The 12,500-nt window shown below is 37.6% G+C and overlaps 1 protein-coding gene across 3 annotated transcripts in view; it reads right to left on the bottom strand.

Annotated features, from left to right (window-relative positions):
* sbno2a (strawberry notch homolog 2a) overlaps positions 1-12,500 on the bottom strand; it is a 32,590-nt gene that overhangs the window by 8,047 nt on the left and 12,043 nt on the right. For all 3 annotated transcript variants that reach the window (XM_053486422.1, XM_053486424.1, XM_053486425.1), the window contains 19 exons: positions 11,071-11,204; positions 10,661-10,751; positions 10,347-10,490; positions 9,951-10,068; positions 6,643-6,748; positions 6,305-6,458; positions 5,796-5,972; positions 5,471-5,568; positions 3,712-3,794; positions 3,369-3,551; positions 2,858-2,979; positions 2,646-2,777; positions 2,397-2,532; positions 2,147-2,259; positions 1,959-2,030; positions 1,517-1,625; positions 1,295-1,366; positions 523-666; positions 116-210 (listed from right to left, as the gene is read on the bottom strand). In XM_053486422.1, coding sequence (XP_053342397.1) covers positions 116-210; positions 523-666; positions 1,295-1,366; positions 1,517-1,625; positions 1,959-2,030; positions 2,147-2,259; positions 2,397-2,532; positions 2,646-2,777; positions 2,858-2,979; positions 3,369-3,551; positions 3,712-3,794; positions 5,471-5,568; positions 5,796-5,972; positions 6,305-6,458; positions 6,643-6,748; positions 9,951-10,068; positions 10,347-10,490; positions 10,661-10,751; positions 11,071-11,204 — 2,283 coding nt within the window. The remainder of the gene's footprint in view (positions 1-115; positions 211-522; positions 667-1,294; positions 1,367-1,516; positions 1,626-1,958; positions 2,031-2,146; positions 2,260-2,396; positions 2,533-2,645; positions 2,778-2,857; positions 2,980-3,368; positions 3,552-3,711; positions 3,795-5,470; positions 5,569-5,795; positions 5,973-6,304; positions 6,459-6,642; positions 6,749-9,950; positions 10,069-10,346; positions 10,491-10,660; positions 10,752-11,070; positions 11,205-12,500) is intronic.

Here is a 12,500-nt window from a genome sequence, read left to right as displayed (position 1 = left end):
CATTTTAAAATTAAAAACATCAAAAGGTGACTAACATTTTAAAATACAGAAAGTCCCCAGTACTCTCCTTAGGTAATAAAGAGGAAATAACAGAAAACACACAGGATGTGAGTACCTTGTAAAGGATGACCTGGCCTTCTTGGGGGTTCCCAGGAGTCAGAAACACTTCCTGTTTCTCTTCATGGATCTCATCATTACCTGGAGCCAGATCTTATAACACACAGAGCAAACACCGATTAAGAAAGCCACACACATACACAAGATATAAAATACAACCCTGAATCTGTTAGCCAATCCCAATTCAATCATAAATAAGAGAAACAAGCAAACTTTAAAATAATAATAATAAAAAAAAGATAGGTGATTCACATATTGATACACATTTAATTTAAAGTAAATTGAGTTCAATGCAAAAAAACAAAAAAAACAAAGCTGTTTGAATTTCTCACACGTTCAGAATAAACAGATTTTAATGAACACATGTGTAAGCCACTGTTTGTGTGTATAAGATCATCTGCTTACCAAGTATACCCATGTCATATTTGCCTTCCTTTTTGTCCTTCTCAATCAGGTATTCAAAGTTTTGGATGAAGTACTGGAAAAGAAAGTTCTGCTGGTGCACCTCCAGGCCCAGAATCCGATTTAGGAATTTAGTGATGTTGCAGTCTAGGTTATTGAAGAAGGAGGTATTGTAGACAGAAAAAAAAAAGAAAGAAAAAGGAATCATGATTAAGCTGGACTTGAAAGCCTTTCAATTAAATTCTGACAGCATCGTCCTGGGCAAATAAATATGCAGTGCAGACGAACTCAACTCCAGTGGGGACACACTGATTAACGGTTAATCGCAGACACTGGCATCTTAAATGTTTAATGCCCTAATCCACAGAGCTGCCTACCAGAGAGCACTATAATTTCTAAATGAGGAAGGAAAGAAGGACTCTCATTAGAATGCACTGAGTGATCCACGGCAATAAATTCTACTTTGTACCTTTCTGGAGATCACAATTATTATTATTATAAATTTTTTTTTTTATCGGAGGAACACAACCAATCAAATAAAAGTTTATACAATACTTTTACCACAGATGATTAAACATTAATTTATAATCTCTATACAGGAATTTACTCAAAATAAATAACATTTTAAACGTTTTGGCAAAATATATCAACTCTGGTGTAAACAGATTTTTTTTAGGTAAAGTCCAATTGGAATTATGGTCTGTTGTAACTGCACAATAAGGCTGAAAAACTCTGGATGGCGAGAAAATGTTGACACAAAGGAACCCATATTTACCTTTCTCTGTATTGAGGCCAAAGCGTGGCTCCTTGCAGAAAATGCCTACATCCGTCATCCCTTTCTTCATATCTGCCATGCACAGAGCGTAAGAATAATTAGTTAATGAGTAGTAAGTGATCCATTATGAGCAGCTTTAAAAATAAAGTCTGCCTAATATTCAGGGAAAGCATGCAGAACACAAGTAATAAGTACATTATAGAGAGTGTATAATGTTTGTACCTGCAAAGAATCTTGCTTCACCTCCTGGATAGCCTTTAGGTGGCGGAACTTTGTTTTCAATGTAACCCTGGATGGCTTTAGTGATCTTATCCAAAGCTTTTGTGCCATACTGTGTGGAGAGAGAAAAAAGATTTATACGTATTCAGGACAATTTGATCAACAATCTTAAAGGCCAAGGTGTTCCATTTTTGCTTATGCAAATAGTTAAATTATATTTTAGAGATACAACAGGGATGTGAAGTAACTCGTTTACCTGACTGTAATGTGTACTATATTAAATTCATAACTAAAATGTATCTAGATGATGGATTTCTCTATCATGCTTCAACGCTGATCTGAATGCTATTTGTGCAACTTAAAAAAAGTGCTCACTGTACAAGAGACAACACGGCTATAATCATTTTAAGCTTTAAAATGGTATAAAATTTGTGCGTGCTCCTACTTTGTTGTCAAAGTTGTATTTGCTCAGATCTCTGGACTCGGTGGCTCGTCTATCACCATGTGTCAACGCCCCCTGATGAGAAAGAGACATCCATGAAGTCTTCTTGTAGACATATGATACACTGCATGTGTATTTGTGTGAATATATATCACGCTAAACAGTTACAACACTGGTGGATATGGGATTACCAAACTCTCCAGCCGCTTGGCCACGATGGAAGCGAAGCGTCTCTCTCCCGCTAATTCGGAGATCAGGAAGATGTACTCTGGAGCCGTTACCTGATTAGAGCGATGAGTGCGACCTGTTGGAACAGACATATTCCACTTTCACTAAATAGCCTAAATTATTTTATACCATCTGATGCACCCTTAAAGAGAACTGATGTCTTAATACCATGGGAGTCTTTCTTTATGATAGAATTTTTCACCCCACACTCACCGAACTGCTGGATTGCGCGGTCAGCACTCCAGGGCAGTTCGAGCGTCATGTGCACCCTTCTTCGTTTATTCTGCACACGTTTATCTGCGTGAAGAGAAATCCCTGAACTTGCAGCCTCTGAGATGATCGCTACCAGCTTCGAAATAGAGAGAGAGAAAGGGTTCTTAACATTTTTTGTTTACTCACAGACCCATTTTATATATAATCAAACGGGAGGTAAGTGCGCAGCGGCAAGAGCTGAATCTTTACCTTTTCGCCAGTCATAAAGCGTTCCTTTTCTTTGATGTTTACATGGTCTATGGTGAATCCTTGTTCAGCACGTGATTCGTACTGCACCCTCCCATCCAGCCTCCGTACCACTCTGCCCTTACGACCAGTCATCTGCGCACACGACTACGGTTTAAGCAGACATTCACACACACTTCTGAAAATGCGTTTTTTAAAGTCATGCAAACCCTTACCTCAGATACTTCTTCCGGCCCTCCAAATTGATCAATCAGTTCATCCAGTGTGTTAAGAGGAAGCTCCTTTCCCAGCTCTGCTATCTTACCCAACAGCTGCTGCTTCATATCTTCCAGTTTTGCTAAGGGCGGGGGAAAAAAAAAAATAAAAAAAAAATTATATATTATATAAATATAAATATTACTACACAGTTTTAGCAGAGGGAGACAGGAAGAGCTGAACCTGTCCCATGTGATTTAGCAGTCTAGACTCAAATTTAACCTTAGGTTTAATAAGTACACCAGAGCTATAATGTAGATACTCTGCAACACAGAGCACAAGAAAGAAAGCATAGAAATGTAGTCATTGTACTCATTAAGTTCTTTAATCCCTCTCAGGTAATTCTTACGCCAAACCCAAGGTTGTTTGAGGCAAAAATGGCTTAAAATAAAGCTTGAGTTTCCCCCCCCCGCCCCTATAGAAGTCTAAAGCACCATTTCTAGATAACTACTGAACCCCACCCCAACCTACCAGTGGGTCCATTGATGTGGTTAACAAAGATGACGTCATCGTTGTCTTGCAGTGACTCAGGGGACGAATTTGAGTCACTATCCATGTCCTGAGAGTCTGAATCTGAACCATCACTGATTTTTATAACTCCACCAACCTCGACACCATGTTTTAAAAATTTGGGTGGTCGACCTCTTGGTTTACCTACGAGAACCCAAATATTATATTTATTCCTTATAACCTTATTATGCATGTCTAGATACTACAAACAGACTGAGGTTAAATGCTCAAAATTATATGAATGCAATACACAATTTGTGGTGGAAAAAAAAGATGAAAAAAAAAAACCCAACAAGTTACTCACGTTTTCTTTTATTTCCAACATTCTTTTCTCTCTTCGGTTTCTCTAATGGAAAGTGCTTTTGAACCAGAGACTGGAACACACCCCTGGAGAAACACACATTCTCTGCATTATTCATTTACAATGTTCCATACTGTACTTCGGACGTGTATACATGCGTCATGTGAATCTAACTGCTTGATCTACAGGATATTCAGACGATCATGTGAGATGTGGAAAATGAAAATCAATTTAACACAAAATTTACAAAAGCCACTTTAACCCAGAAATATATTTACCCATTCTAATGGTAAACATTCTCATGTTAATAACAAAGTGTCATAAAATAGCTTGAGATCTAAAATCTCAAATGTCAAAAATCTAAATAGTTTGAAAAAGGAACTAATTTGTGCCTTACTGCATTTATGTAGCCTAATGTTAAAAGTCTTATCTTCCATAGACTGCTGACAGTTTCAACAACTCTTTTATTTATTTATTACTCATGCTGTCAATTTCATGTAGTCGGGGTCCTGCTATCCAGCATGCAGAACAAAGTAATAAAATAGCAGGGTGACACACACTCATTTTGATTGTAAGGACTGCTGCATGCTTATCAAATGATCTTTTTTTTTTTTGCAGCTGCTCTGCTAAGACAAAGTAATAAGTTAAGATACTCTGCACAGCATGTTCATGCTGAAAAGTGCTGCTGAAAAGACTTTGCAAATCTTAACCAAACCCTGATTTCCAAACCAGTTACAATTTGTTTTAGTGGGGGCACAAATAATGTCAGCATATATAGCACTCTCTCCTTCATTGTTACTCCTGACACTGCAAATATAGTTTTAATATAGTTTATTAAAATGACAGAAGTAGATACCAGGGTATGACTACAACATATGTCTCTACCTAGAGATGAATCACCTTCTAATCGTAATTGTTATTTAAAGAAAACAAAAGTCTGTACTCTTATAGCGAAACAAGATATTGCAATCGTGAAACTGATCTTTTCAAAATCAGGTCCTTAAGTGTTCATCAAAACAATGACACATCACTGTTTATTGTGCATTAATAAAAACACTTTAATGTTGTAGTAGATCCTAAAACTACTACTTCCTTGATAACCGCTATAAATAGATTTTCCATCACCAGCCCTGCTCTCTCTCTTGAAGTCTATACGACGGAAAAAAGCAGGCTTTCATGTTACTGAGAAACCACAAAGCCCTCCACCCTGTAAACTGTGCTGTGTCGTAAAAGAAAAGCATTACCTCTGGCTGATACAAAGTGCTGACACTAGAGACTCCTGAAATCATGTTACAGAAACGTTTCCTTGCTGAAACCTCAAGACCCGGCTCACTATTCATACAGCTTGCTTCATACTGCGACGGCTTACAACTCAAACATATTTCAACTTAAAATGATTATAGCCTGTGCTAAATGGCTCGTTTCTATATTTGCGTGCAACTTCTTTTTTTTTTTTACTGTGCTTAGGCAAAGCGTTTAAAAGAATGTCTAATCTGTGCAGATGTAAGAGATGTGTCATTTCAGTAGTGAGAACAATAACTGTGGTTATCAATTCTTTCAAATGTTCCCACTTCCTTTCAGACCTGAGAGTTAAACCTCCCGTTCTTGAAGTTGCTGGCCAAATCATGAGTAATACACAAAGTTGTTGAATCCTTCAAATCAAAATCAAGTGCAGAGTAAAGGACAGAAGCAGGGGGGAGAAATGTAATAATAAAAACATTATTGCCTCCATTAGGTTACAAACAGAGTTCCAGACACTCACTCAGCTGCCGAGACGAATCGGTCAAGGTGTCCATCATTCTCATCCAGAACCTCACGAGTGCGGGCCTCACCGGTTGACTGCAGACCGATCACTACACACTAGACACAAAGACACGGTACAGAGTTATCAAATCAACAAATTCAACTCTCAAATTTAATCAATCACCGCAACATCCTTCTGCTGCACCTCAACATGGTTAAAATGTATGATTTTTAAATCATCTATTCACACAGATAAACACCCACTTTACCTCTATATACTTTCTGCTCAGTATTCAAAAGACAGAAAGCATTCAAGATCATCATGCAATGTTACCAAGCCTCACCTTGCCCTGACTCTTCTCAATCTTCGCAAGCTCCACCAGGCGACGCACTTTGGCGGCGATGCAGAGGTATTTAAAGAAGCGCTGGTGGGAGGCCCAAAACTGGCCCCAGAGGGACTTACGTGAGACCAGACCCAGCAAATCCGCTGCCTTAGAGAACGTTTCCATTGCTTCAGCCCACTAAAAAAAAAGCAGAGGTTACATTAAACACAAAGCCAGAACTGTCATGTCAGTGTCAAGCGTGCTTTTATTTAAAGGGCACGCACAAGCAGGAGTTTCCGAAATTCAAACCAATACACAGGAAAATTATACTTTTGAAATTAAATACATGTCATATATACATCTAGGTAACCATTATCTGCATAGATCAACCATTAAATTACATACTGTTTTGTAGCAAATGTTAGGTGATTGTTGCACCTAATAGACTAGTCACTGTGTGTGTGTGTGGTTAAGTGTGTCTTGCTCTTTCTGCAGCACAGTCATGTTCACTCTAGCCTTAAGCCTCTCACCAGGCGGGCTGCCTTGTTGTAGACCACTTTAAACTTTTCATCCAGAGCGATTTCCTCGATCCGGAACGACACACCAGAAAAGCTGAGCTGCCGGGCTATGTACATGCCACTGACTTTCATATCCATGGCAACTATCTCCATGGCGCCGACACCCCTGTGAATGGCAAGCAGGCATAGCTGTTGGCTGTTGAATATGAGAATGGTGGCTCCTCATGCATCAATAAGACATGCATAAATAACTACATTTTTCAGCAAGGAGCTTCCTCCCGGTTAAACAGGGTAACAAACATCTTCATCATGCGCTTTAGGTGGCTTGATTTTTTTTTAACAGCACAAACCTCTTTTCAATGGCATGCAGGAAGTCCTCAAACGTCCTGAAGGGTGTTCCTTCTCCCCAAATGCCCAACCGGCTCATATAGATCATGTTCTTTGGCTCAGAGGCACCTACAGAGCGAAAGAGGGCAAATGTAGTATGGAGATAAAGAAGAAAATTGATAGTCATGTAGGATTTTTAAGGCAAAATGCAAGCAAGAGAAGGGGGAGACGTCTTTAATTAAAAATCTAGATTATTAATTAGATAAAAAGCAAAAAATATAAACTTTACATTCACATAACAACTGATGGATTTGCTCTCGAACTCTGAAATTCAAGTTACGTTCCTAGAGCACCCACAAATTGTGAATGTAAAATAAACGGCAATAAATGCCTAATTTTTATAGCTTTAAATACTAAATATACCCCCAAATATGCCCCCTTAAATTTAATTTCAAACTCAGCTTAATACATCACCCTTTAAAAAAAAAAAATAAAAAAGAAGTATACTCGTATACTGTAGAGTACTCTACTGCTCTGTCTTTGGTATAAGTACTGTATGGTAAATACAATAACCCCAAGCCAAATTTTCCTCTACAATTGCTTTGTTAAAAAAAAAAAAAAAAAAAATACAGTATTATATTTTATACAAAAATGTAGCTGAATTTACATTAATATTCATTTTACAATAATAGTATGTTATATTTTTCTTAACAGTTTAGTATAAACGCATGAAAAATTATATATTGTGGGGTTTTCCACCAACAGGTTTTAGTTTGGTCCTAAGGAAAAATTGCTAACTTATTTTTTTTTTAAATCAGCAAACGACTTGAGGCTGCGAACTCTGAACTGCGACTTTGAGAGAAATTCTACAAACAAGCATCTTCTCTTTCCCCTGCCACATCCTCCTCATACACATGCTCACAAAAGGCACTTGTCACGCGTCTCGCTGTCCTGTACTATAGCATAAGCAGCAGTTTTATCTGCCTGGAGGCATGTGTTAGTCTTTACCCTTACTGGCTGGTTGCTTCAGTATGATGGAGAGAGTTGGTTGGTGGGTAAAAATTGTCAGGTGGCCAAATTGGCAAAAAAACTGGCCTTAGACAACAGAACATCTGGAGTACATGAAAACTTTAAGGCAATGATAAACAGTATACAGGAAAAATATACATGGATTACCAGCTATGTGCATTAATTAATTTTTATATTATTTCATTACATTAGATTTTAAAAGAAATAACACTTTCACTTTCATAGTAAGTGAGGCTGAAAACAGAACAATTGTCACTTAAAAGGCAAAAAAAAAAAAAAAAAATCTGGCTGACACTATGCATTTTACACACTTAAAAGAAACATCAAGGCCTAATATAAAAACGCCCATTTGTTCTGACATCTTAAAATCAATTAAACCAACGAAAGTCAGAAAGATCACATCAGCTTCCATGCCTGTCAACCAACAGGAGGAATCTGAGGATCCAAATCAATAAAGGCTGGAAAAAACCCAGGGGGAATTATAGTCAGTCTGTGCCATCTGAAGACTTTTGTGTTGTTGGCCGACAGAATAGGAAGTGTAGTGGAACCCAATGTGATCGCCTTTTATTGTAGCTCATTCACCTCAAGGTTCGATGATGTTCATGTTCTGAGACATGCTTTTGTGCACTAGAGTTTATAGGTTCATTCCGGAAGCGGGCTCATATTTTAAAACACACGTAAACCAAACCAAATTTTCCCATGCATGTGTGTGTGAAGCTAAAGTAAGGAGCCCCTCCACCACTCCCCCTTCTCGTCTTACACAGTTACCCTTCCTCCACTCTTTTTATATGCGCATACAACGGAAACACTTTTATTGGAAAAATAAACAAGAAATCTCTCTACTGATGCTCGGAATCACTGCTGTAAAGTAAAAATAAAACAAATTAACCTACACTTTATCATTGAAAAGAATCGTGTTTCAGTGTAGAGCAGAGAAAAAGTGTGTGTGTCTGTGAAGGCGAAAGTAGGAGGGTGTGTGTGTGTGTGTAGGGGGCAGGTTGTCCAATGACGTGCACGCACACAGACACAAAAAGCAGGCTAATACAGAGAGAGAAAATGGATCTTTAACCTTTCTAATGAGACTTGCTTTTGCTTTACACGCAAGCTGTACACACACATACAGAAACAATAAAATATGTTTCACGCACACGCACGTGTTATAGCAAACAGTACATGCGCGCAGAGGTTGATTATACCAGTAAGAGATGCCCACTAAGCCTCTAACTAAGACTAAAACCCTGTACTCGTAAACCAAGACTTGTTCGTTTTTCCAAGTCAAAATTTATAAAAAATCTTTACTCGTCTTGCAGAACACTTGCAAACCGTGTTACTCACAATCCGAGGCTTCACTGTATATCCTTCCTGTTGGCTTGAACTTCTCTCTTTCATAAACAAGGCATTTCATTTATTTTTTTGTTACACTATTCTGAGTGACTAAATTAGATGACTAGGCTCTAGAAGTACTCAAACCAGCCTGTAAACAATCACATGCCACAGTCCAAATCGAATTTTCCCCCATTTTTAAGGCAGAACCTGAAGCTGCTGGCTCATTTTCACATGATTTTATGCACTGGAATACTTCCACACAATGGTCTGATTAAACATAATTGCGTGGCTGAGTAGGCGTACAGATGTTTCTGTTAAAGATCTCCATGAATGCATTATACATTATATTATATATGACTAGCAACAGTTCCACATTTTAAAACATATCAAACATTTGTTCAACAAACTCAGTAGGTAGGTCAACCGCAGATGACAATTATGCCCTGATACTGTAAATGCTAATATTTGCTAATGTAAACGGAGACGCATTTCAGTAATAATAGTATCATGTCTGATGCGAATGTAAAAACTAAACAAACCTGTCTGGGTGTGTTTTCAAGGAAAGTCTTAGGAAGTTTAATGTAGTCGATTTAGTGTCTTTAAATTCCTTTCACGTTTGTTATGTTTTAATTCTTCTGTTACTGGAGCTCCTGCTGAAGCCTTGTTGCGTGGCTCTGTTTAGACTGGCACCAACGGGAGCATGTTGTGACGCCTTACTAGATTGGGGTGGTGATCATGTAAAGACTGGGTAATTATAGAAAGACTTCCAACAAGATCAATTCAAGTCAGGAGCCATAAAGGATGAGTTGCTCCATTTTTATGCGACTTAAGCGCGAATCAGATTCTAGACACGAAAGCAACTGTCGATCCCAGGATCACATCGTTTTAAATTATGCAGTGTGACTGGTACTAAAAGGTTAAGATGCGGATGTGTGGTACGTGTGTGTGTAAACATAGAAAGGATTAGTCTACAAACCTGTGGCACTAGCATACACCACCCTGGCCCCAGGCAGCTTGTTCTGCAGGTCCAGGACAGCTTTGCCCATTTTCGTCGATGTCGCATTTTTGGCTTTATGGCATTCATCAAAAACAATCTGAGAGGTTCAAATGTTAGGGAAAAAATATGGGCTGAACTGGATTTCATATTGAACCCTGTGACTGCTGTGAAAGCATACAAAACATTGTGTATATTTAATTCATCATCAATACTGGTTCATTCATTGTTACTAATAACAACAAGCAGCTATTTTTTTGTATTAAACATTTAATATCTGTGGGTTTAATAATAAATTAAAATCTTAAAATATATTTTTTTTAATTGTTGTGCTAACACCTGTTCTTAAACACGCAGAAGCACTAAATGAAAGGATACGACTCCGTCAAAGCCAGGTTTACACCAGTCCAATATCTGTTTGAGTCGGGTGCGGTGCTGTCCCCCTGCCTGACTCTCCCCAATCAGCGCTGAGTATGTGGCAAACAGGATGCCCTCTGAGGTAGCTGTGTTTCCATACTTAATCTGACAAAGCCAAGAAAGGTTCATCATAGACATTGATAAGGCACTGGGGCATCCATAATACAACTTTGTACTTATAAATGCAACTGATTATATATTATAGCAGATTTGTTCACAAAAGCAAAAGAGAATTAGATGGAGAAATATCTTACTAAACAAGAATAGCACTTTACCTTGTTTAAAGCAAAAACAGGAATATTCGGGGCATGTATGTCCTTGAGGTCTCTTTCTGCGTCGTACTTCAGATCATTAGACACACTGAACCTGAAAGACAAAGGGAAAAAAAAACTATCACCAGGCACAAACATGTTATTACTACTACTACTATTATTATTATTATTATTATTATTAACAAAACAACTCTCTTACAACATAGTTTAACTCATTCATAAATTACGGCTTGGAGCTGATGTTAAAGTTAAAAGCACTGAATACTACAGGCTTTTTTGTTTTTTCCTTCAACTTATTTTCGTATAAGCCATGAGAATTAAAATATAAAGGCCTTCCAGTGAAAACAACTAGGGAAAGTGTGTATTATCCTCTTTGGAATCGTATCGCAGATTACTGTAATTTAATGCCTTACCACAGGGCTTGCTTCCTTCCTTTTAAAAAATTCTCCACTATGATGCCAGCTATGGTGCGACCCTTCCCCACACCGGCTCCGTCTCCTATCAGAAAGGCTGCCCTCTGGTTGTTCTTCAGGATAACCTCGTGTTGCTGATACGAAGAAAACAAAACAACAATTAATATACAGGAAATTCCTACTATTTTTTGGCTCACAAGCTGGCTTAGAAAAGGCAGTTTTTCTTCTGATAGACTGAGAATCAGTTGCAAGCGCAAAAATAAATAAATAAATACAGATTAAAAGAATGGACAAAATAACACTAAGTCAACCTGCAAATGTATTTTTGGAAACATTCTTAAGCAGGCTAACATGCATCTTGACATATATATACACAGGTGTATATATATATATATATATATATATATATATATATATATATATATATATATATATATATACACACACACTTCTTGTTGCATGTTGAAGATCTACTTGGAACCAAGATCCAACAATGCAAAATATAATTTTTTTTGCCATTTTTCAAGTGGTCTTCAACTTTTGATTGGAACTGTATACAGTATATAAGGCATCCTCTGGTCTGCACAAAAAACGGACTGCTTGTCATTAATTAAGAATACAAAGACTTGTGATGCATCATACTGTACGAGCATGACAAGTGTTAAGATCCAGAATTTATAAACAGAAAAAAAAAAAATCCATGACCTGATGCCACTAATGCAGAGTTAACGTTGCAGTGCTAGCTACAGGCTAGTAGAAAAAAGGCATGAACAGCACGGACACTTATAAACAAGGATGTAACGTTAAGTACATGATTTTGTAGATGCGCGGCAGAATGTACTTGTGAATGTTTGTGCTGTTAAAAAAAGCAGGACTTTCTTGTGATGTTTTTTTTATATGGTCAGTTATTCAACACCTATATATTCTCTTCGGCAGCACGAGACTCTTGCTATACTCAGGAGTAAAACTGACTGCCATGAGGTCTTCTTTATTCCCTGTGCTCTAAAACTGTTGTATAGATAACTGACGTGCTTGATTAGGATGCCTTTTTGATATATGATATTAATTTATTGCTTGTATATCAATTATTTTCCTTGTTTTATATTAAGTAAATGGTTGTCTTTGGAATATGTTTATATTTGACGCATTTCAGGGTTTTGTCCTGCAATATCCTGTCTTGTCGAATTTTAAAAATCTAAATCTAATGAAGTTAGGTGGATGAGGTTTTGGACTACTGATCGGAAGGACATGAATTTAAACCCCCAGAACAGCATGCTGCCACTGTTGGGCCCTCAAATGTGTAGAGGTATAAACAGATACCTTTTTAACGTCGCATTGGAAAAGGGCTTCCGTCAAATGCCATAAATGTAAATGTGGGCTAATTGGCAATCAACATAAATGTAAAAAGCGAATAAGATTAATGTGCAAGT

This window comes from Clarias gariepinus, chromosome 25 (genome assembly GCF_024256425.1).
Source record: "Clarias gariepinus isolate MV-2021 ecotype Netherlands chromosome 25, CGAR_prim_01v2, whole genome shotgun sequence".
NCBI lineage: Eukaryota > Metazoa > Chordata > Actinopteri > Siluriformes > Clariidae > Clarias > Clarias gariepinus.
This window is presented reverse-complemented; position numbering and strand designations above follow the sequence as displayed.